This window comes from Fusarium falciforme, chromosome 3, assembly GCF_026873545.1.
Source record: "Fusarium falciforme chromosome 3, complete sequence".
Classification (NCBI taxonomy): domain Eukaryota; kingdom Fungi; phylum Ascomycota; class Sordariomycetes; order Hypocreales; family Nectriaceae; genus Fusarium; species Fusarium falciforme.
This window is the reverse complement of record NC_070546.1, coordinates 2336549-2359937: the sequence shown is the minus strand read 5'-3', so window position 1 is coordinate 2359937 and position 23389 is coordinate 2336549. Positions and strand designations below refer to the sequence as shown.

General features: G+C 53.7%; 8 protein-coding genes and 1 pseudogene across 9 annotated transcripts, besides 1 other annotated feature; 5 read left to right on the top strand and 4 right to left on the bottom strand.

The window, feature by feature from the left end:
* Positions 1 to 149: 149 nt before the first annotated feature.
* On the bottom strand, positions 150 to 2223 carry NCS54_00403100 (annotated as a pseudogene). The gene is made up of 5 exons: positions 1913 to 2223; positions 1666 to 1859; positions 1178 to 1615; positions 633 to 1124; positions 150 to 580 (listed from the first exon to the last, which is right to left on the bottom strand).
* Positions 150 to 2223: a sequence feature.
* A 1346-nt stretch (positions 2224 to 3569) lies between these two features.
* Positions 3570 to 4698, bottom strand: NCS54_00403000 (Pre-rRNA-processing protein; the record flags this gene model as incomplete). Its single annotated transcript, XM_053149581.1, has 3 exons — positions 3570 to 4477; positions 4527 to 4599; positions 4651 to 4698. 3 exons carry the CDS (start codon positions 4696 to 4698, stop codon positions 3570 to 3572), a joined length of 1029 nt encoding a protein of 342 aa, XP_053005556.1.
* Positions 4699 to 4954: 256 nt separating this feature from the next.
* NCS54_00402900 (Hypothetical protein) lies at positions 4955 to 5514 on the top strand (the record flags this gene model as incomplete). Its single annotated transcript, XM_053149580.1, has 3 exons — positions 4955 to 5020; positions 5071 to 5358; positions 5410 to 5514. Exons 1-3 carry the CDS (start codon positions 5003 to 5005, stop codon positions 5512 to 5514), a joined length of 411 nt encoding a protein of 136 aa, XP_053005555.1. The 5' UTR covers positions 4955 to 5002.
* Positions 5515 to 7773: 2259 nt separating this feature from the next.
* On the top strand, positions 7774 to 11763 carry NCS54_00402800 (Hypothetical protein; the record flags this gene model as incomplete). Its single annotated transcript, XM_053149579.1, has 4 exons — positions 7774 to 8190; positions 8696 to 10724; positions 10781 to 11275; positions 11327 to 11763. 4 exons carry the CDS (start codon positions 7774 to 7776, stop codon positions 11761 to 11763), a joined length of 3378 nt encoding a protein of 1125 aa, XP_053005554.1.
* A 618-nt stretch (positions 11764 to 12381) lies between these two features.
* NCS54_00402700 (Hypothetical protein) lies at positions 12382 to 13046 on the top strand (the record flags this gene model as incomplete). Its single annotated transcript, XM_053149578.1, has 4 exons — positions 12382 to 12418; positions 12532 to 12643; positions 12759 to 12856; positions 12946 to 13046. The coding sequence occupies 4 exons, from the start codon at positions 12382 to 12384 to the stop codon at positions 13044 to 13046; spliced, it is 348 nt and encodes a 115-aa protein (XP_053005553.1).
* A 231-nt stretch (positions 13047 to 13277) lies between these two features.
* On the bottom strand, positions 13278 to 15476 carry NCS54_00402600 (Hypothetical protein; the record flags this gene model as incomplete). Its single annotated transcript, XM_053149577.1, has 1 exon — positions 13278 to 15476. The coding sequence occupies one exon, from the start codon at positions 15474 to 15476 to the stop codon at positions 13278 to 13280; it is 2199 nt and encodes a 732-aa protein (XP_053005552.1).
* Positions 15477 to 17870: 2394 nt separating this feature from the next.
* NCS54_00402500 (Hypothetical protein) lies at positions 17871 to 18263 on the top strand (the record flags this gene model as incomplete). Its single annotated transcript, XM_053149576.1, has 2 exons — positions 17871 to 18196; positions 18248 to 18263. Exons 1-2 carry the CDS (start codon positions 18048 to 18050, stop codon positions 18261 to 18263), a joined length of 165 nt encoding a protein of 54 aa, XP_053005551.1. The 5' UTR covers positions 17871 to 18047.
* Positions 18264 to 19081: 818 nt separating this feature from the next.
* On the top strand, positions 19082 to 20044 carry NCS54_00402400 (Hypothetical protein; the record flags this gene model as incomplete). Its single annotated transcript, XM_053149575.1, has 1 exon — positions 19082 to 20044. The coding sequence occupies one exon, from the start codon at positions 19082 to 19084 to the stop codon at positions 20042 to 20044; it is 963 nt and encodes a 320-aa protein (XP_053005550.1).
* Positions 20045 to 20772: 728 nt separating this feature from the next.
* On the bottom strand, positions 20773 to 22478 carry NCS54_00402300 (Hypothetical protein; the record flags this gene model as incomplete). The annotated part of the gene is made up of 3 exons (XM_053149574.1): positions 20773 to 21953; positions 22001 to 22086; positions 22135 to 22478. The coding sequence occupies 3 exons, from the start codon at positions 22476 to 22478 to the stop codon at positions 20773 to 20775; spliced, it is 1611 nt and encodes a 536-aa protein (XP_053005549.1).
* Between the last annotated feature and the right edge of the window lie 911 nt (positions 22479 to 23389).

Here is a 23389-nt window from a genome sequence, read left to right as displayed (position 1 = left end):
TGAACTTTGTCAAAGGATTGACTAATAGAACCAGTACTTGATGTATACCCAGCCCCTACTCGATTACTAGATCCCCAGATCTCACCATTTTACACCCCCTAATGCTGATGGTTGTCAGTGACAGATGCCCGTGACAGATCCTAATGAGATTACCAGGCAGCGGAAGCAGCAGGGGCGCTATTCCAGTTGTTGGCATCCGAGTTGCCTCCGCCAGAACCCCAAGCATCGCCGCTTCCTGCCCCGGTGTCTCCTCCACCAGAACCCCAGGCGTCACCACCCTCGGCACCGGCGTTTCCTCCTCCCCAAGCGTTGCCGCCATCTCCGCCATCGCCGTCACCAGTTCCCCAAGCAGCACCGCCAGCGTCACCAGCACCGGCGACGTCGTTGGGGTCAAAGTCCGAGTCTGCCTCAAACTTGAGGTTGGTGCGGGCCTCACCCTCTGGAACGTACATCTGGAGACACCCCGGAATCTCCTGGTTGGTTTCGAGAAGAGTGCGAGTGAGGACGCTTCCCATCCCTTCGTCACGCTCTGTGAAGAACGATGTCGCAATGCCTCGATGTCCGATGCGACCGGTACGACCTGAGAAGTTAGCCTGGGATATCAGTTAAAGTCAAAGCAAGAAAGGACATACCAATACGGTGAGTGTACTCCTCAATGCCGCCATGGTCCATGGAAGGAAGATCATAGTTGATCACATGAACGACGTTGCGGACGTCAATGCCGCGAGCGCTGACACCCGTCGCGATCAGGATGGGTGCGTTGCCCGAGCGGAAAGAGCGCATTGCAGCCTCGCGTTCCTGCTGAGTACGGTCGCTGTGAATCGACGTCACAGGCAGTTTCATGTTGTAAAGGAAGTCATCCAGGTTGTCCGCAGCCTGGCGACTGTTCACAAAGATGATGGTACGGACACCATGCATCTCCTCCAGGAGTCCCAAGAGTATCTCACGCTTCTCGTGGGGCTCAGCGGGAAGCACGATCTGCTTGATGTTGGCAGTGGTGCTTCCAGCTCGACCGACACGGAAACGGACATGGGACGCAGCAAGGTAGTTCTTCGCGAGATCTCGCGCCGACTTGGGGAAGGTGGCCGAGAAAAGGCTGAACTTGATGTTTCCTTCATCCTGTTCTGTGAGGTATTGGTTAATCACTGATACTGGGCTCGCTGTGATGTGAACTTACCACCACCGGACAGAATCTTGTGAATGTCCTCGTTCCAGTCCAGGTCGAGCAACTCATCAGCCTCATCGATAACCATGTATCGGAGACGTCGAAGGGTGAGGTACTTGGGACGCTGGATAAAGTCGACCAGACGTCCTGGGGTTCCAACAAGCACATCGCAGCCCTTGCCCAGCAGACCGATCTGCTCACGGATGGGGACACCTCCGTAGACAACACCGGGTCGCAGCATGGTGCGGTAACAGAACTTGCGCGCCTCGTTGAAGATCTGAATTGCAAGTTCACGAGTTGGAACAACAACAAGGACGAGAGGTTCAGCAGTAACCTCATCAAGACCCTCGCGGAAGGTCAGGGGGTTGGGGCGCGGCGCAGCCAGCTTCTTGGCCTTTCCCATGAGCTTGCTCAGGATGGGAATCAAGTAAGCAGCTGTCTTCCCGGAGCCTACATGTCTCATTAGCATAGTCATCAGTGATATGAACCTGAGAGCTTACCTGTCTGAGCAATTCCAATGACATCGTGTCCCTGGAGAATTGAGGGGATGGTAAACTTCTGGATTGGGGTTGGGTTATCAAAACCGCAAAGGTTCACGTTCTCCAGCATAACGGGGTGCAGGCCCGCGTCCTTGAAGGTACCGATGGGACCAATCTTCTGAGGTCCTTCCTGCTGGACCTCAATGCTCTGGATCCTGCAAGAACGTCAGCGATACTGAAGACGACTGAGCTAAGGATGGCCACCTACTGAGAGAAGTCTAGACCAGTGCGCTCGTGGCGAGTGCTGGGGTCGCCGAACAGCTCAAGCTCGAGCTCGGGGAACTTTGGTCCAACGTCACCGTACTCGTCCTTCCACTCATAGGAACGGGCATTGCAACCCCAGCCCTGGTCGTAATTCTGGGATGCGAGGGCAGTGTAGTCAACTGCCTGGGGCTCAGCCCACTTGGCCTTGGAAGACTCATCGTCATGGTTCTTAGCGTGTCCATTCTGACCATTGCTGTTCGCGGCCTCGCCCGAAGGAGGGCCGGTAGTCCAAGCAGCGGTCATGGTAGTCGAAGTTCTGTTGTATGAAGTTAGGCAGGAGACACACATGAGTGTGGGATGGTGTGTGGTGTGCCAAACCCAGCAACGAGCACCCGCGCTCGCGAAAGCTTAGGTGAAGCCACTGCCGTAGGACGGGGACAGAAGGCAATGGAGGGTATAAATGGCGAGAAAAGAGAGATGATACTTACTTGCGAATCTCGATGCTTGGCAGAGGGTGAGCTGAAGGCCGGCAGGTTCACCTGACAGAGTGGATGCGAGCCTACTGCGCGGGAGCTGTCAGCAAATGCCCGGAGCATCAAGCGTAGGAGGATATGAAGGAGGACAATGGTCGTGATGAAGGAAATGCCAAATGTGAAATGTGGAGGAGAGGGAGATGAGAGCAGAGGAGGGAGGAGCGGGAGGAGGAGGAGAAGGAGAAGGAGGAGGCGGCGACAAACCCGATTACGAAGCTCTCGGCGCAGAACAGAGGAAACAACTCAACGCTGTTCCTCTCGTGCTGCTTTGAGATGTAAGAGAAGAGGCTCCTGGTCCGTTCTCGACGAGGTCGCGAGAAGTGTCAGGCTGGAGGTGGGAAGGATGTGAAGAGGAGAAGAGAGAGAGGAGAGGAAGAGGAGAAGGCGTTGTTGATATGACTGCCTGCACGTGCCTTCCTGCACGCGGTGATTCACAGAGCTTCCTCAGGTTTCTATGATCCTAAGTCTTAGGGGAAAACACAACGCGTTGGCCAGGCCCTAAGACTTAGGATAGGAGGCCGCAGTCGGAGGCAACGCTGGGAGGGGGATGCATCTGTTTGCCGGTGACGGAGGATGCCTGCACAGGCACGGGAGGAATCAGAGGGGGAAGCTGTTTGAAATTTGGTGGTTATAGAAGGCGATATTGTAGCGATTATATAAGGGGGGGTAACCGTATGGATTGTTTATGATGTTCCCCCTTCTTGAGATATTGATGACTTAAGAATTGAGTAAATGTTACTGGAGAAGAAACTGAGATCTTCTTTTAAGAATCCCTTTGTTTTATTATTCCCGCCGCATTTATGCTGCATTGTCTGGAAACATGCATTGTCCCTTGTTGAGCCCTTTGTGTGAATTGCCCGCTTGCAACTCGGGCTTCAAGGCAGCACCTCTTCCTATCTAGGTATTTATCGCTATTGTTAATACGTCTACAGAGCGAACTCCTCCTTCTAGGCTTGCACTTGTGTAGACTGCTTTGTATCTGTAAAATGCATCTGAGATTGGTGAAGGCGAGGAGGAAGTACGGTGAATCAGGCACGAGGGGCAAATAAGTAAAGAGCATGCTGGCAGCTCTGAATGCAGATAAAACAATCTATATAGCTGATTACGCCTTGAAAATCTTGAAACTTTTCACCAAAGATTTAAAAGATCCTGGGTATCCATCGCCGTTGAGCTCTCATAGTCACCCATCCCTTCTTCTAGCACTTTATCGAGACCGGCCGCTGCACGCCCAGTTGCGCCGCCCTCCTTCTTCGCCTGGTCGGCACCTTTTATTATCGCTTCCAAGAACCTCCGCTGGAACACTCGTTGTCTGGCTTCTCGGCTTGGGTACATCTCGCCCTCCTCGTCGCGTCGGGAACCGTACAGGTTCAGATATTCAAAAGCATTCGAGTCTCGGGGGATTCTGTACAAGTTGTCCCAGATTTCTGATTCGTCATCCGGTATCTCATCCTCATGTCGAAGGCCAGCCTCGATGAATCGTGATAGTGTGGTAATCTGACGGGCGTATGTTGAAGCATCCTTGGGACGAAGACCGGACCGCGACCCTGACGACCATCCAGCCTTGGACGATGATAATGCCCATCCCATCATGGCGCAGAAGCTGTTGAGCGTCTTCACCCACCCTCCTGGACATATAACCAAGTCACCCTCAGCGACGTCCAATAGCCATTCCATCACCCCGAGAGAATCGTTGCTAATGTCGGCTGAAAGATGCGTCATGCCTGCTCGAATGAACATGATGGCCTGTTCCACACTGTGCCTGACTTCTGCCGGGGGGAGAACTCTAAGAAGTTTGAGGAGCTGGCTTCGTACTGGCGTCGAGCTGTCGGAGATGAGAGGGAGTAGCTTGGCGAGAACAGCGTGAGTCCCCACGGGGTTGGTAGGTGGTTCTGATGAGAGTTGGCTTGTGAGGTAGGCCAATGCTTCTCGTCGTTGCTTGTCGGATTTAGATCCAGAGGCGAGTGATAGACTATGCTTGAACTGCTGGACGACATCTGGTGCGACTGTTGAGAGGGACTGGTGTCCCATCACAATGGCTGTGGCTGTTAGTATTCCTCACACCACAGATGCGAGTATCCTTCTCACTTTTTGACTTGAAACTGGTGTCTGTAAAGTTGGAGGCCTTTGCCTTATCCTTTCCAACCTTGAACTTTGGTTTCTAGGCACTTTTCAGTTCATGTTCATCATGAGGCGTGGGACTCGATCATACCTGGAAGTCCTTCTTCTTCTCCTTCTTCTTCTTGTTGCTGGAACCCATGATGCCGGTTTGAGTAGTGAAACGACTGTAAATGCAAGGTTAAAAGAGACGTGAGGACCTGCAACGTTACGCAATGGTCTTGTTCTTTGTACGCTGCGATTGAGATTGTTTGATCCAGCAAGACTGATAAGATCTACTTTCCTTCTTTGGAGGGGCTCTAAAATTTTGGCGGTGTTGGGCGGCAGAACTCGTGAGGTCCTGCCCCGCGACCGAGCTGGCGTCAATCCAATCACGTCGCCAGGGGCCGATCCCATTGCAACAGTTAACTATCACGACGGACATTAAGCTTGCTTTCGACTTCACGATGACTGATTCGGCTTTGGTATGGCGCCTCGAACAGGGATTGTTGATTCGTTTATTGACGAGAGATAGGGAAACGGGCCAGACGCCCTCGAAGAGAAGCTTGGTCGCCTGTCCAAGAAGCCTGGCGTCAAGGCCAGCATCGTCCTTGACCGAGCTACGGGTGCGATTCTCAAGACCAGCGGACAAGTCGATGCTCTACAGACCTCCAAGACACGAACTACTTCGACCGCCACATCATTCTCAAACGATGCCCCCGCGCTAGAGGAGAGCGAGACGCAAGGAGTCGAGCAGTTTGCGGCGGTCGTGTGGAACTATGTGAATAGCTCCGGGAGCTTGGTCCAGGAGCTGGACGGAGAGGTGAGGATCTCAACAAACATTTAAACAAGGATTCATGCTGATGCTGGACAGGACGAGGTGAAGCTTCTACGGTTACGGACAAAGAAGCAGGAGTTGGTGATTGTGCCCGATCCCAAATACCTACTCATCGTCGTGCATGATACCCCCCCAGCCTGAGTTTGGAAGTTTATTAGTCCATGTCTTACCAATGCTTCAACGCTGAAGGCTTAATGTCTCGTGCAGGTCAGCTCAAGCTGGAGTATTGTTTTCCCGCATGCCCAGAACACGCTCTATGCTGGCTGCAAGATGTTGGATAGAGAGGCGGTGAAATGATCTGACACAGAGGAGGAGCACGCATCCACCGCATTCCCGGAACGGCCTCGAAGAGTGCACAAGGCCATAAACGAAATTACGGTTCAAAGGTTGGGGAGTGTGGAGGTGCAGGAAGTGTTTGAAAGCAGAAAGCTACATGGGTTGTCTGGCTGGAGTTTGCGCCCTCGCGGCTATCTCGATACCCATTTCCCTTTGTCTTGGTACTCCCATCGGATCGGGTGCCTTTTATTAATACGGTCGGTCCCATCGGGTGCAATGCAGCTACCCCTTGGACCTGGACGGGCGAGGCTCCCGCTCGACAGAGTTCGCGGCTGCAAGTTGCCGCGTGTTTCGAGGGTTTTGATGGGGCCGAACGGTTGCAACCGGGGTGCGGCCGTTGTTTCACATGGACGCACAATGATGAAGAGAATGCTGGTGGTGAGGGTGGAAACGCGAAGGAGCCGTAAAGTGGACGGAGGGGCCTCATGGTGGTCATGACGAGGGAAGAACACGCTTCCTAGCTTCCTAGATATCGGCAACCAACACAATTGAGCAGCAATCCCGGGTCCAAACATCCATGCAACGCTGAATGTTGCGAATCTGAGGTTTTTTTGGTTGGGGACAAACAAGACGCCACGGCACGGGCGAGCGCATGTAAGACGAAGGCACGCACGCGCGCACGCACGCACATACGCACGTCCAGAAGGATACGGAGTAGGACGTTTTGAAAGAAGGATGTTGTTTATGCAGGGCTGGAACATGCATCCTGGACAAACTCAGCAGTCCGATGCCATCCAAGACAGGACGACCGAGCGTCAAATGCCGATTCTCGCATCCGGGGATACTACTCTCAAGATTTCGACTAGCAGTTTGAAGATGACGAAGCTTTCGGATCCTGGGGATAGACAAGAGAAAACTTGGAAGAAGCGGTGGATATTCCTATTCCTGGCTCGGCTTTCTCGCGACGGAGGTTTCGAAACTCGTCGGCCCAGGTTGAGAGACGGAAAGCCCCTCCACTTTACGCTGCATTCCTTGGGCCAGGCCCACACACTCCCGCAGCTTCCAGTGCCAGGTTGAGGCTGAGGCTGACAGGTATGGCCAGAGGAGGATCTGCCATGGCCAATTTGCAGTTTTAGCAGCCCGAGAAAGGGCCCTGCTCTGGCATCCATGGAACCCGACGGGCGGGCGCATGGATAGCCGGTCCATCACCGGGGTGGGCAATATATAAACCAGGTTCCTTGATGATGTGCCGGTGCAGAAGCTGGCTCTGGACGTACGTGTTGTATGCGAGTGTGCATCGACGCGAATCGAATCGCAGATCCTTCCCCGTCACCTCTCTTTTGCCAGGTGCCACGGCCCACGATCCTCCAAGGTTCAAGGACCACGGCCCACCGTCCTGGCCTCCCAGATACCCGCGCGCGCGTGGGGACTGTTGCACAAGAGGGAGAAGAGAAGCGGATAAAGAGGCCTAGGAACGGGGAGAGGGGCAGAGGGCGGATTTATTTGCTGCACGGGATTGTGCGCCGACGACCTGAGACAGCCGCTTGAACTCCTGGGAAGCATTATATGCTGAGAATGTACGTACGTGGACTGACAGGCGAGTGGAGGGCATTTTTCCATGTCTTGACGAGGAGGACGGGGATCGATGATAACTATGGCCTTGCCCCCGTCACCGGCGAGTTATTTTCCTTCCTGTCACTGCAAGATTGCATTCCCCATCCGTACACTTTTTGCCCATACATACATACATCCATACATGCGCCGGAACCAACAAGACGGGTCGAGTTATTGTCGACGGAGCCCTGAATGCGCGCCGGAGCCAATCCCGCTCGCAGCTGGCAGGGCGAACCAACGCAGAGAACATCTGACTGACGGCGGTAGCGATTAGGAAAACACGGAACCTTGGCTTGACCGACTGATACAAAGAAGCAGCAGCTCATCTCGGTCGTGTCAAATCCCGCTCTCAACTGTGGGCGCCGTCCCACTTTGGAGGTTGGCTGCCATCGCCACCATCGCCGAGGCCGATCCGAACCTTCGGCGGCGGATGCCCGCGTTGCGCCGGGGTTTGATCTCCATTGCTGCTGCTGTTGCTGTCCTTGGAACGCAAGCGGCGTCTTTACGGCGATGCCACTTACCAAATCTAGGCCGTCTCCGCGGCCAGCAGCGAGCAGTACTTTCAGTGACGCTGCTGACAAGTCATTGAGGAGGGACAGGAAGAAGAAGCAGAAGGACAGATCGGCTGAGAATAAGATTGCGCCGGCGCATCATGAACGGCAGCGATCCCGGGCGCTGCAGCCCCAGAGCGCCATGGGCGTCACCACAACTATAACGGCGGCTATGAACGACGACAACGACGGCGAGGACAGCGCCGAGGACGACACCGAAGAGTCTGGCGCCATTGGTGCATCCGCAGCGGGGACTGGCCGTTTTGCCAGGCCCGACTACCTGCTTCAGGGTCTCCTTGCGCGGGCGAGGAAGCGCGTCAAGGAGAGAGGTGGACGGGTAAATGTGACCGGGACCGAGGGCGGCGATGGGGTGCGTGTAAGTGAAAGAGAGGTTTTTCTTACTCTGCCTGTTAATAACCGCTGAGACATTTCATCTTTTGGTGGCATTTGATCCCTGACTCGAGGGGACCTGGCGTCTCCCTCCCCTCCCCTATGGCGCACCATCAGGCCACCCTCAGCCCAGCCAACCAAGCCCTGGAGCAAGGCCAGTCCCAGGTCCGGGTGTCGCGTGCCAGGACGATCCGCTGCACCTTCTGTTGATGCTCAGGTCATGCCTCGCTCGATCCGGGGGCCATGGGCTCAGGTCGGTGCGCCTCTTGCTGTATCCCGCAGCACCATGCCATAGAGTATGGATACCGGAGGTCCAATTGGCCTTGTGCCGGTCTAAAGCCTGCCGAGCGTGCATGTTCCCGTTTATCCAGCAAAAGAAATCTGTCATTTTTTTTTTCATCCCTCAATTGTCTCGTCCCCCAATTGTCTTTTTCTCTCCCTCAATTCTTTACTTCTCGAGCGTGCCACTAACATTTCTTGCCTCCTGCAAGGTCGCTTCCTCCCCGCATTCTCCTCCGCCACGCTCCGCTCCTCCCGACCGAGGCTTCCGCCGCCAGGCCCCACCTCCAGTTCCAGCTTCCAACGGCAGATCCCCCCAAGTCCAAGGGACTAAGACACCCTCATCATCACAATCGCCGTCACACTCACCAAGGACTCTTGCTTCCCCGCGTTCACCACCGGACCAGAACAAACCCCTTCCTCCTCCGCCGCCGAACCCGGGCTCTGAGCCAGACAATGCCAGCTCGCCCCCGTCAAAACCAAAGCCCACGCCCGTTCTGAAGCTGGATAGAATCATGGCCACCCTTTCCGAGTCTGAGATTGAGAAGCTCTTCTCGGGCGCCCCCCAGTACTTTGCCCGCAGCGAGGGCCATTGCTCCGGTGCCCCCAATCCCAGCGTCGCCTTCCCCTTTGACGAAGCATTGGAGATCCGCGACTTGACCGACCACGTCCAGATCGAGGACAGGGCCTGGAGCGGCCTCACTGCATGGCCTCATCTCACCCGCGATCTCAATCATGATGCCGCCGCCCAGAAGAAGGCCGTCGAGTCCCGCAAGGCCCACTTCTTCATCCGCTGTCGGGAACGCCCCAACATGCTAAGCATGCAGGGCCTCGAGAAGGGAACCATGGGATACTCGGCCGCCCTTGAGCTCGCTGTCGGTGATTCTCTCCAGGAAGGGCAATGGGGTTTTGACAGCGTCGGCAAAAAGGCTCAGGCCATTGTCGAGGCACGCGAGCGTATGCTTTCCCCGCTGGGGTACTTACGCCGCCTCCCCGAATCAGAGATCCTCGACCGCATCAAGCGCAATGGCGAGTTGTATCGCGTCAATGATCTCCGCAAGAAGACGACTGTTCAGACTTACCAGGACCTCTTTCACACTTTTATGCGTCCTGTCAATTCTGTCGTCGACAAGCGCGACCATTACAGCCTGACCAACCAGATCAATGCCCTCCTCAAGTGTCTTGGCACTGCCAATGTCTGGTTTGACTTTACCCATGTCGAGTGGAGGATCAGGTTAGGCCAGATCCTCTGGGGAGGTGCTGACAACGACGACCTCGAGGATGCCTCCTCCATCCACGATGCTACTAGTACCAGTGAGCGTGCTGAGGAGAAATACTGGCTTCTCATGCAGATTCTCGTTGCTACCGAATTGCTCATCCGATTAGACGCCATCACCGAGGGCGAGGAGTATGGCGTCGAAGCTTTTCGCCCCATTGACGTCGTTCACTTTGAGAGGGCTGCTACCCCCATGGTCAAGTGGTCGTTGCATCTTGCCCGAAGCTGGCTTGAGAATGTCGAGATTGAAAAGGCCGAGGACTCTACTCCAAAGGGAACCGTTACCCCTCCTGGATTGTCGTCAGGCTGGCTTGGATCGTTGGTCAGCAAGTTCACCTTCCGCCAACGCCAGGAGGAGGCCACGCCCACCACGAGTTACAGCTATACTATTAAGGGCCGTCACTCACAGCAGCAGGTCGACGGTCTCACCCATTTCGCAAAGAAGCTGCGCTGGCCCGGTATTGATACCTACGAAGGCCTCATTGCGAAGAGCGCCCGTCAGTCAATGGGCATTGCACCATCTCCTTCGCCTGTCAAGACCCCCAAGGAAAATGGCTCCAAGCGGGCATCGTACTTCGGGGCATGGGACCGGCCAGCTGGCGAGAAGAATGGCAACAAGCCCCAACCTCAGCGACGGAAGCTCGCTGCTGCTCTGCACTCCTCAGGATGGCTTTCCAAATCATACATCTTTGGATTGATGCTTCCAGGTGAGGGCGTGTATCATTTCTTGATGGCTACCCTCCTCGAGAATGATAAGAATGCTATGGCAAAATTGGGCCCGTTTGCCAATCTGTGTGGTGGCTTTGTATACTCTGGCAAGAGTTTCTGGAGCACGTCCTGCATTGTTGGCCGAGTTATTGCAGCTGGTAAAGGATCTGCCGAGTGCATGGGATGGGTCTCTAGCGACATTCTGCCCCTTGGTCTCGACGAGGGCTGGGTCAACATTGAGGTCGAAGAAGTAGCTGGTAAGTTCAACTATGGTCGTCAATACTGGATCACGAGAATGCTGACGCAGTATCAGAAGATAATGCTCACCTTGGAAAGAAGGCGAGGCTCTGGGCAAAGAAGCGAGTTGAGCGAGAGTCTTCCATCCTTGGAGATGCCGATGAATATTCGGTTCTCCCTGCCGACTTTATCATCCCCCACGAGAACAACTACTCTACTCCTCCGCCGTTGATGAGCGTTACGCTTCGATCCCTGGAACTGCTTGCTCCCGCCAACTCTATCCAGGCTACGCCTTTCGCCAAGTCGGCTTCACTCGCGGGCTCCAACACCAAGGACCCTGAACTTCTCTCGTTCCCCGCCAACATCAACTTTGGTGTTTCGATTGACGGATTTGCGCCTGAGAATTTCTCGTTCTCGCTCTCTTACGATATCAGTTTTGTCACTGCACACCCATGCTCACCATCGCATCGCGTTCGCTTCTTAAAGTCTCCGTCTAGCCCAACGATTCAGCAGATTGATGTCTCTGGTTCCGATATGCTCGGCAAGAGCTCTCGCCCGGCACACAGGACAGGTATGGATCAATAATTCATCAACTTGTCACCATAACTAACCAAAAATCTAGGGCATCCCCTGCACAAGTGGTACAACTACACGGTTATGCATATCTCGGAACTCCTGAAGAGACAGCACGCTCCGCTCTCGGAGCTCCTTGCTGTTCCTCAGACTCACCGTCGCTCGCCTTCGCGAATGGGCAGCGAGCGTGTGCTTGTCATCGATTGTATCACCAACCTTTCCGAGGTTCCTCAGTCTCCGACTATCGAGAGACTCACTTCAAAGTACAACATTGTTCAGCGACGAGGCAGTTTCCCTGCCGCGGAGCAGATGCACTTTGAGTCACGAAAGCGACAGTTTGGCTCGGACATGGAGATCTTGGTCCGAGCCCTCTGTGCTCAAAAAGGCTGGAATGCCATCATCAGCCGGCGCAAGAGAGGATGTCTGGCCTGCGCGATTCGCGAGGCCGGGGCGTTGCAGTGGAAGGTCATCATCAGGGTGGAGTAGGTCGAGTCCCTATTCTGACTTGGCTACAAGCAAGTGCATGTTTCGGCGTTTCTTCTATGGGATTGTCTTTTTTTGAATTTTGGCGCGGGACTATGGAACTGAGCGCATGTTACTGGACTGACTATGGGTTATGGGTGGATGGATTGTGATGATCTGATGTATTGCTGATGTTGATGTTGTCGACGCAAGTTTTGGGAGGATACCCGTTGTCATGTATATACACGCTCATGATACAGCGGCGTCTGTGTCGACCATTGTGGTACGCTGCCTGGTGCAATCCCCCCTCGGAACAGGCCCCGTCGAGGGCTCTATAAAAGATGAAATAAGTGTGTCTCGAATAATAAGTCAATTGCTACAATCACCACTATTGTTCATGATGCAAGCCTTGGTGGATGTCATTTTGTGGGGACATCAGACCCATTTCCTATTTAGGTAGGTGTCAAGAAGCGACGCCACACCTAGCTGTATTTAGTATAGCGCGTTCCCCACACGAGATGCCACAGCCACAGTTCGTCAAGCCTCCCCCATCTCAACTCAACTCGACAGGTCGCAAGCAAGCTAAATTGCGACAACCTCCAATCTCCATCTCCGTCACCGTGTTCCTTCACAGCAGCAATCATGTCCCCCACAAAGGATGCTCGACGAGCTGACCTGAGTGAGTTACCACCCGTATCTTTCGAGATTTCCTCACTTCTTCCGCCCGACGGAGAATGAGTCCAGCGCGATGCGATTCCACGATGCGACCAGGAGCTAACTCAAGGACTCCAGTCGTCCCCTACCAGGAGCCCAAGGCTTCGGGCGACTCGACCGACTTCTCCTCGACAATGTCCACGACTCTGCCTATGGCCGCCATGTTTACGCGAAACAAGCTTGTGGGATGGTACGCGGGTTGATCAGCCTTCCCCCCTGATGATGGAGAGGTGGCGCGATGGAACAGTCCTACGATGCGACGATTGATGCACAAATGAGATACTAACAAGTTGGGAATCTATTAGGGCCGCGGTTGTCTTTTCCATTCAGAGCTGGCTGGGCGAGAGCGAGGAGTCTAAGAAGAACTCTACTACTCCTGGATACTTTTCCGTTGGCATGTCGAGTACGTTTACCCCCTCTAAGCGCGACACGCAAGCACTGCTGCTTGCTTCCGCTGTTATTAACGAGGAGCACACGCTAACATGGTTGCAGTCATGTCCCTCGCTGTTACCTACCTCCCCATGTTCCTCCCTCCTCCCGGGGCCAGGCCCGCTTCCGGCACTGAGGCCCCCGCTCCTGTTCCTGTGGCATAATTACGACGATTAATTTTGGTGAGACTGCACACAATAGGAGGTTAATCTGTGGAAAGGAGCGCGAGGAGCTGGGCTGGTACATTGGGGTTTAGCATTACGCCAAGGTGGACAGCCTAGACAAGGCTGTGTGGGTGGAATACGTGTAATATGAGTTCTTGTAAGAATAAAGAACATTCAAGTCCATCATCGTTTATTTACTAGTGTTATGAGTTCTGTACTCAGATCTATGCTTCATGGTAGTAATTTCGAGTCCATAATCTCCTTTCTCCTCTCCCGAAGCTGAATCTCCATCCTCCCCGTCTCAACTGACCGAGACATGTCATATACCCCAGCATCCTTGCCCATCGCCTTGACGCAGGATTTTACTTCGTCATCTCGTTTGGAATCTGTCGACTCGAGAATCTGCCTCGTTTCGGGAGAGGCCATTTGGGAGACAGCCTGCCAGATATTTCCAAGCGCAGAACCCCTCGTCTGAGAAATGAAAAGCACCGTCGTGATGCAGACCAGCAGGAGATGGACCGCCACTAGGCAGAAGACGATGAGAAGCCCTGTCCACCGTGACGGGGTGATCCTCTCGGTCGAGTAAATCGTCTTGGTGGTTTGCTCGAAATCGAAGTCTGGCAGGAAATCATAGTACTGCATCTGGTACAGCCGAGTCATCAAGGCATGCACTGCACGGGCCGGATCCTCAGTCTGCTGGATGATACTCTGAAAGACGGATGAGTGAGCCGGGTGCGGGAACTCCATCGAGCCCATAGCAGTGGTGGTCATCCAGGAGTCGCTAAAGGCCCAGGAGAATTGGGAGACGGGGTAAGATGAGGTACCCGAGGCCGATAGAGCAGTAGGGCCAAGGGGCATATGATAGGGCCTGTTATCGTCGGGAAGGTGAGAGCCCACGGTGAGCTCCAAGATACCACGATCTTCAAAAGCAGCTCCGATGCCCATCTGGTGGAGGATATCCATCTGGTTCTCATGACCTGGTCCACGGCGCCAGTCTCCAGTAGGCTCGGATTTGATACCGCGGCCAGACATGGTGACATTGTACAGGCGCGGTCCAGCATTGTTGAAGTAAAATTCGGTAGCACTGAAGACCTCGACTCCGTCGGCATTGATGGCCTTTGTCCACAAGCCTTGCATTTTTGTGGTGAGATTGCGTAGTGACTCAGGTAGGTCGTCACCACCCGTATCGGTCTCGTTAAGGAGCAGGGTTGAGTTGAAGAGCAGGGCCCGGTGGAAGAAATAGGGCCAAAGAGTTGATTGATTCTCGGGCGTAAACGTGTCGTCAATAGAGTAGTAGAGTGTCAGCGGCCAGCTAGGCGGCGAAGAGGCATGCCAGGTATCGAGCAGTCGAGCCTTTACTGGGCTAGGCTTGTAGGCGTCGGCGAAGGGCTCAAACTTCAACTCCCAATCCATGCTGGGAGGTACGTCGGCGAGGACATTGAGGCTCATCTCACCGCCGTTGTCCGGGTCTTGGATGCGAGCAAGAGTCAAGTTTCGAAACTCTGGGGCGACGCAGAAGGTCCTGAAATTGGTGACGGCGGCAGGCCCAGAGTAGAACTCGAGCAGTCTCCTCGAGTCTACGTCTTGGAAGGGCAGCATGGAACGGTATGTGTCGCCTGTGTCGCCCTTGGTAGAGGAGGCACCCTCGCTGTCTCTGGCTTCGGCGAATCGCCAGTTGGCCACGGGCCTTGACTTTATGACAGACGTTCCAAAATATCGATACTCTCCCTCCGTGGCAAAGTCGATTCCCACCTTGGCCCTGACAGAGGGCGATGCAATCAAGCCAGACCTAAAGTCAGAGAGGAGAATGGTCGAGGTAAAGGTTGAAGCCAGGCTAATAACCAGAGCAGTTGCTACCAGTAAAAGGTGAAGTATAGCTGAAATACGGTCCTCTCTGGTGGAACATCGCCTCAGAGCCGGGGGCAAAAGGTTGAGAGGACTCGATCCCAGGGCTCTCTCAACAGACAACATGGCCGTGTCGACGAGTGAAGCACCTGACGTTTCCAGCATTATGGCTGCCACTGCCGCTACCACGAAGCCGTTTTGCAAAGTCATGACGATACGGATCGCAGCGGAGCAAATGGTGACAACTTGGGGAGCCCAGCCGTGAAAGACGATGGTCTGCCAAAAAACTGGCTCTTGACGACGTTCCGCGAGTTGAGCGCCCTGCCATAGAAAGACGAGGATCGCCAGCGAGGCGAGAATGGCTATGGTACCGAATACTATTGCAGCGATGCTCGCGAGTCCAATCCTCTTCCAATGTTGCCTCCAGCTCTGGCGTTTTGGGTCCGACGGCGAGGAGCCGAATGGTATCAGACGGTCGCGGACCTCGGATTGGCGACCAAGAGGCTCCTCACATGTACAGTTCGTGTCTGTTTTGACGACATCTTGAAGCGTTTCGTATTGAATAGACTTGCCGGGTGTTGACATCGTATGATGGATGTAAGCGTATGTCAGTATCACCGTGTTCAGTCAAACGAGGTGATGAAGATGTTGTTGAAAGAAAGCAATATTGAACCCGTCTAAAGGGGTAGGCCTTGAGAGAATCAAATACAATACAATACAAGACAATACGTCGATTGGTGGTGTAACGATTGACGTTGATCATCTTTGATGGGCTGTGTAAGCAGGCACTCTATGGGAGCAGGCCGGCGGTGCATGCATATTTCTGCAGCCACAAATAGCCACCACCACCAACAACAAAGTCAGGATGGCACTTAGCAGACGTATTACAGCGTTTCATAGCATCGAGAATTGGAGCTGAAAGAGACAGACAGCAGTTTCACCGCATTCAAATGTGCAACTCGTCGGCTTGTCTCTCGGAATTAAAACTCCAAGCTCAACACACAAACAAGCATCGCCAACTCTAGCAGAGGCATCCTTAATGCACCCCTGCACCCAGCCGCACAAGCTAAACGGTCCAGCAGCCCTCCCGTGCCTTAGCTCTTAGCAGGTAGCCATTCAGGGTTGCAGTGAGTTCAGCCTGGTTTCCTCTTTGGACATGGCCAATCCTTCGGGCAGGCATAGGATGCATAGTGTGGGTATTATCGCCAGGTCTATATCCATTGAAGCCGCTCGAGCTGAGAGACATATGCTACCGCAAAGACCCGTGATGCATTAGCGGGGGTCAAGATGCTACTTGGGGGCTGGGTTGAGCGTTTCCAAACTCTTCCCTCGTTCTGACTGTTTCTCTTTTGCGTTGTTGAGTTCCTACACCTCACGACACCCACCATGGCCGAGATTCTCGAGAGTTCAGAGCCTGGGACTGTCCTGAGTTCAGTTGGCCAAGGAGATCTCATCGGATACTACACGATATCGTCGTCGTCGGGTACGTTGTCGTCGCTCTTGGTTTCGCGACTCTGCTGACCAACCAAGTCGGTACGGCATTCTGCCCTGGCTCTGGTGCGCTTCGCGAGCGTTCTGGCTTCTACTACTGCGAAGATGGGTTTGAGGTAGAGGGAGGGAGCGTCTACGAAATAGGCCGGTCTTGTTCTGGCGACAAGGTCCTGGTAGAGCGCTTCACGGGGCGCGAGTCAACGGGATCGACATGGACTCGCCAGTGGTGCGTTCCTCGACTGAATTGTATTTTATGGCGATGGATAGACGCTAATGGCTTGAGATAGCACTGGCGACTTGGGTTGCGAAACGGCCTACATCTTGGAGGCATGGTCGGAGAGGGGGTCGACAGGGACTCTGATCACTTGCCAGGACTCTATCGGTATCGAGACTTCAGTCGGTGTCATGTATCTCACTGAGCCGACGCGGCTACCTTCAACTTGTAAGGATGGCTAGGGTGTGAGGTAGTTGCAACGTCTACTAACTCGGATGCCATTAGTTACCGAGACGTTAAACCCCAACGCTGCATCGCAAACGTCAACTTCCACAATCCCTTCGAGCACGGGTTCCGATCCAAAACAGACCGGTGGCGGCGGTGATAACAACGGCAGCGACTCGAAAGGTGGCGGTACCAACACTGGTCTTATTGCCGGTGTTGTCGTTGGAGTGGTCGTCGGGATAGGCATCATCATAGTTGGGGTATTCATATTGGTCCGCCGAAGGAAGAAGAGAAGCCCAGACGACCCAGAAAAGTCGCACAAGGGCTTCATGGGAGTGCTTCGTCGCATACCAAGACCAACCTTGACATGGTCGCGTCCGCCAGATGAGAACAAGGGACCTGATAGCGAGGTTATTCAAAAGGCAGAGCTGTCAACCGGACCCGAGACACAGGCCAAGGCCAAGACGACAACAGACCCGGAGACTGCTGAGCTGGAGACAAGAGAGAGACCAGGCGAGTTGGGTGGAAGAGAAGTCCAGCAAGGGCCATTCGAGATGGACGCAACTCCAGTTCCCAAGGAAGCTGCTGCTGCTCAAGAGGCCGAGAAAAAGGTTGAAGAGGCAAAGACAGATGGTACCCAGGAGGATGCCAAGAAGGAAGCCAAGACTACTTGAACGAGGGGCAAGTTTGGAGTTGAGAGTCATGCAACGTTTGAGTTTGGCCAGCACTACTAACTAGTTTCAGGGGTTTGACAGTTGTTAAAGATGATTTACGACGACAATGAACAAGACGATAATGTAGGAGTTATATAAATAATATAAAGATGAAGATATCATGGCAACATGTCAAAAATCATTCAATTGATCATGTCGGCCCTGTATCCTAATTGGGCTCGCCACAACTGGTGCTTGAATTCTGGGCGCGTAGGCGAAACAGTCTTTCCACCAGTCACGCCGTGGGTATGTTTCACGGCCTGAAACCTTGACCGTCGCGCCCCTGCAACAGGAGTCATTTTCGCCTCTGACTTTTCTCTCCGTCTTTCTGTTCCTTCTCCTCTTTTTCCTCTCTTTTCTCTTTCTTTGTCCATAATTAATCAATTCTTCCTCTTCTATAGCCCCTGTCGGCTCAATCAATTCGGCTTTTTTGCGTTTCAGCTGGTTCTGTCATCGCGGGCTTCACTTATTAATCCACCCATCACGCCACCAACAACCAACAAGTCAATCACCATGAAGACCACACTCTTTGTCACTCTCCTCTCGGCCACTGCCTCCCTCGTCAGTGCCGGCATCGTCATCACGCCCGTCTGGGCCAACCAGATTGTCGAGAAGCTCTCGGGAGACTGCCCATTTGGTGAGGTTACGCCCCAGGGCTGTGGGTATGTGCAACATGTCTCCTTTCAAAGTCTGTAATTGCTAACTTTGGCCAGACCCAAGCGTGGATGAAAGAAAAAGAGACTTGATAATGGATATGGGCGTTGGTGTTTGGCGCACAAAGCATTCTTCAACTGTGGCAGCTGCCCTCTTGCATTCAAGCATGATCAAATAATGGTTCTCGAGACAAATAGACGCTGCATTTTTACCTTTGACTGAACCACACGTTTTCACACATGTCTTTATGTTGATCATTGGTGTCCGAAACTATCAAGTCACCGGCCGTCGTACCTTCAAAGAGCCTGGAGAGAGACTTGACAAGCCAGCTTCCAAGCGCCCCGAGTCTGACTCTTCCACTACAAAGTCCTTGGAGAGCTTTCTCAAAGGCCCAGGACAAAGGGTACTGTAAATTAGCTGCTCGGTTAGAGGCGACGTGACAGAAAAAGAGTCAAGGAGAAGGACAAAGACGGTTGGCTGGGCAGAGCAAGATTACCCTTGTTTTGCAACCATTCACTTAGGAAAACGGTGGGTGCATCAACATAATGGTCTTCTAACTTTAGTAATGGCCAAGATGAGAATAAAGATTCGGGTTTCGAATGTGTGCATTCTTTGAGTCAGTAGTATCGTTGCATCCCGTCCACATCAGAGCCCTGTCATACAAAGAGGACTAGGTGTTGAAGGTTGCAAGTAAGCACGCAACAAAGAAAATCGCCATTGATTGACCGCAGGGCAAGGACTATTCAGGAGTAATCAAAGCCAGCCTCTTATTCTACAACCTAGGTATCATCTATAAGTTTTGGCTTGACCCAGGGTCAGCAGATATCTCCATCTATCCATCAACATTTACCCACCCACCCTACATCTCAACACCAAAAACACTATTCACCACCATGGCAGGAAAGAGCATATCGACAATAGAAGAGGACATGGAACGGCCGAATGTCTTCACGGAATGGCTGAATGCCCACACGGAAAAGCAGAATGCCCAATATCGCAAGCAGAACAAGAAAGATCTCTTCATCGAGCTATTGGAATGCTACAACACCATGCCCATCTACATCACAGATCCAGCCATCTTTAGCAAACAGTGCGCAACCGCCATGAGCCAGGCCTCCGGCCCTGAAGAGTTTATCAAGATGATAGCCGACGTCAAGGAGAGAAACATGGCTGACGCCGTCTCCTATGTCCAGGACAGTCTCGCAAAGAAAGGCGGCCGCTGCCCTGGCCTGACCTGCCTCGTTTCTATGGATTCCATGTTGGATCTCGCAGGTGTTCCTGTCTACGAGGGTGCGTTCGAGAGTGATTCACCCACGCTGGAAGAGCTTAACCCTAAGTGGCTATCCTACATCACGGCCTATTTCCCGGAAAGGAGCGAGTACACTGGCGGTCTCCCACCTGATTACTTGAGCTCGGATGAGGACTCGCAGTCTAACTACTCGGAATCTAGTGGAGACGGGGAACCCATCAAGCCTAAGAAGAGTCAAAAGCGCGGCGCATCTCGGTCGACCACCGGCAGCCCCTCAACTTCAGCCAGCAACGAGGGACGCACCCTCCGAAATGGTAAGCGAACACGCACACCTGACGATGCTGATACTGTTGTCGACGAAGCCCCCAAGAACAAGCGCCGAAGAAAGGGTGAGACGGCCAGCAACAAAAGCAGCAACAGAAGCAACGGAAGCAACAGCAGCAGCCGTTCAGCATCCCCTCCCAGGCCCGCGTCGGCCCCGGCCTCAGTAGGCGAAGCTGACCTCCTGGATATGGGAGGAGCCTATCCGCAGCTGAGGAGATCGGGCCGTCTGAACAGAATCACAGGCCGGAGGAGCCTGCCTCCCAGACTGGACTTGGCCGCATAACTAGCGGACAGAGTCTACGGCGGGATCTATTACTTGGAGTTGCGTGCATGATAGTTGGCGTATCTGCATTTTCTTTGGGCATTCGCATTTGAGTTTGGACCTTTGCATTTTAGTTTCGGTACTGTTTTATACTATTGACAACATTCATAGAGTCTGGTTAGAATGTTAGAATCACTAAACCTGTCGTTATTTTGTTTGATACAAGAATAGACTTGGTTATTAGAGAACTTTGTATCTGGCTTCTGGTCTCCCACCCAAGCACCTGCAACCCGGGACGCGAGTTGCCGGTTTCACCTGGTTTCAAGACCTTCATCATGATACTCCAGTGACATGTAGGTTCAGCCAATACCTAGCTGAGAAGCAACAGATCTTACCCCTGGAATTCACAAAGGATAGTGGCACACTCACTTTCACAACTTCAAGGACAGGCAGCTGAACATAAACATATCTCTTGCAATTGTGTATCATGGTAACTAAACCTACCTTCTAACCGACCTGCCAACCGACCGACCAATACCCAGTCCTTGGCGGAAACTCGCATTCAGGCGCTTTCCCATTTGTTAGAGCGTAGACCTGATGCGCAAACTCGTACCCCTCTAGATACATCTTCACCCAATTACCGGAATGCGTCGGCCACGACTCTTGACATGCCACTCCTTACTCATGCCATAGGCCACCAGGGCATAACACGAAGGTAGTGGCTTTGTTGCTGCTTCCCTTGACCCCAATTATTTGGTGCCGTTATCGGCCTCCGTCTGGTTGCGAGAGTCACCGCCGACCGACGCTGCTTGGAATCCACCAGCACCGCCGCCGAATCCTCCTCTGCCACCTCCGAAGCCCCTGCCACCGCCGAAGCCGCCTCCTCTGCCACCTCTGCCGCCACCCTGACCACCCTGGTTACCACCTTGGTTACCGCCTTGAGCTTGGTCTCCGCCTTGAGCTTGGTCTCCGCCTTGAGCTTGGTCTCCGCCCTGAGCTTGGTCTCCGCCCTGGGCCTGATCACCTTGAGCCTGGTCACCTTGGGCCTGGTCACCCTGCGCCTGATCGCCGCCTTGGGCCTGATCACCACCCTGAGCCTGATCACCACCTTGAGCCTGGTCACCACCTTGAGCCTGGTCACCACCTTGAGCTTGATCTCCCTGGGCTTGGTCTCCGCCCTGGTTCTGATCTCCCTGGTTCTGGTCCTGATTCTGGTCTTGACCGCCCTGGTTCTGATCTTGGTTCTGATCTTGACCGCCCTGGTTTTGATCTTGGTTCTGGCCACCATTCTGACCACCCTGGTTTTGATCTTGACCTCCGTTCTGGCCACCGTTCTGACCACCTTGGTTCTGGTCGCCCTGGTTCTGGCCTTGGCCGCCATTGTTACCACCGTTGTTACCACCGTTGTTACCACCGTTGTTACCACCGTTGTTGCCTCCGTTGTTGTTGTTGTTACCACCGCCGCCGCCGCCACCAACAGTGATGCGAATGCAATCATCTTGGGCACCTCGCTGGGCAACGGGCATGAGAACGGGCTGATGGTTGGATGCGGAGGCCATGGTGCAGATACGGTAGTTACCGGCAGGGAGACCACCGTCAACGCTGGCTGTCAAGAGGCCCTGGCCGTTACCGGCATCGTTGACACCCTTGAAGAAGGCGAATTGCGTGGGGTCCAGGGGAGTGGTAGGGTTCAAAGAGTTGCCAGTATCTTGGACAGTGATGTGCGTGTGACCAATGATGTTGCCACCGCCATCAAGATCTTGAGGAGCCGCATAGTAGGTAGAAGTGGCATTGGTAAAGGATCCAGGGGCAAAGTTGATCATCTGGACTGAGATGTCAAAGTCCTGATTCGCTTGGATATCGTCACCGTTCTGGGGGCTCGTAAAGACAGAGGAAACCATGTTGTTGGCCGAAGGGATCTTGCCCATGGCTGCAAGGGGTTAGTCAAGAAGTAGAGGCTTGTGAATTGAGACTTACGAATGCCGTTGCAAGATCCATCACGGTTCTGCTCACCGTTGGTCAGAGTCTGACCATTGCAGAAGTTGATGAAGTTGGCATCATCCCTTGTTGGAGTTAGTTCTGTTGTCAACCATGGATGGGGTTATACATACGTCGCTGAGGCTGCTTGGCCGTCTGCGCCAGGGTTGTTACCATCTTGCTGGGAGCCAGTTTGGACGTTGTTCGCGTTCAAGGTTGTACCGCCGCCACCTCCGTTGTTGTTGTTGTTGTTGTTGTTGTTGTTGTTTCCGCCATTATTGTTGTTGCCACCATTATTGCCTTGGTTGCCGCCGTTATTACCGCCGTTGTTGCCGTTGTTACCACCACCGAAGCCGCCGCCACCGCCGAATTGTCGTCGTTGAAGTGCGCGAGCAAAGGGGTGTCTCCGTTGAACCACAGCAGCGTCTGAGATAGCAGCCATGCCCAGGAGGGCTACGATCACACCCTTGACCTGCATTGTCGAAGTGGTATTGTCAAAGACAAGAGTAGATAGAGAGTAGGTTGAAGGAGATTTTGGGGTGGTTCCAGACCGGTTTGAAAGTAGAAAAAGACAAGAAAGGAATGGTCACAGACACAGGAAGGCCAACTTGGGTCTCAAGAAAGGAACGAATGAAAGAAAGGAGACACTACCAGAGTTGAGGAGAAAAGAAAGAATCTGGTCAAGGAGAGGAACGAAAACAAGAGGGTTTAAAGCATGAAGAGGATGTGGAGGAAGAGCCGGAGAGAGAGTTGCCGAGCCATGACTTATAACAATCACAGACACCCGAGCGTCTCGGGCTTGCACATCAGACGGATCTCATCTCGGCGGCAGAGGGGGCCGAGTCTAGGGTCGCATTTCCGTGACGAGGGTTAAAGCCGGACAGGCATCTTTGGTTGCTAAGGAGTTCGGCCACGAGGGAGAGGGAGACCGGGGGGGAGGCAGCAGATCAAACTTGACGAGAAACACCACGATTAGGCATCGTGGGGCACTAGCTGCGTCTAAGGAGTCGGTATGCGAGACGGGGGACAAGACTGATTGCCAAGACGGGACGCCCAAGGGGGTCGGCTTAGACCGTTAAGAGGTTGGACCAGGGGTAGAGAGGCCAAGATGAAGCCTTTCAGGTGATGTAACGGCAAGCGTTGAGAGTGTTAGCGAACAGTAGGGAGATCAAGGGTGTCAGCTAGCGCTTGGCTTGGCCGAGGAGAATCCTATAGCTACGGTGCTGGTGGACGAAAAAGTCGACGGTGACGGTTAGTGAGGATGCAAGAGTCAGGAAAAAAGAAGCCGTTGCGTCGTTGAAGTCGTTGATGCGGCTGCAGGCGTCTCAGCCGGTGCCTCTTTCCCTCTGGGCGTCCTGCAACCCGGGGCTGAGGGGCTCAGGGCAGCCA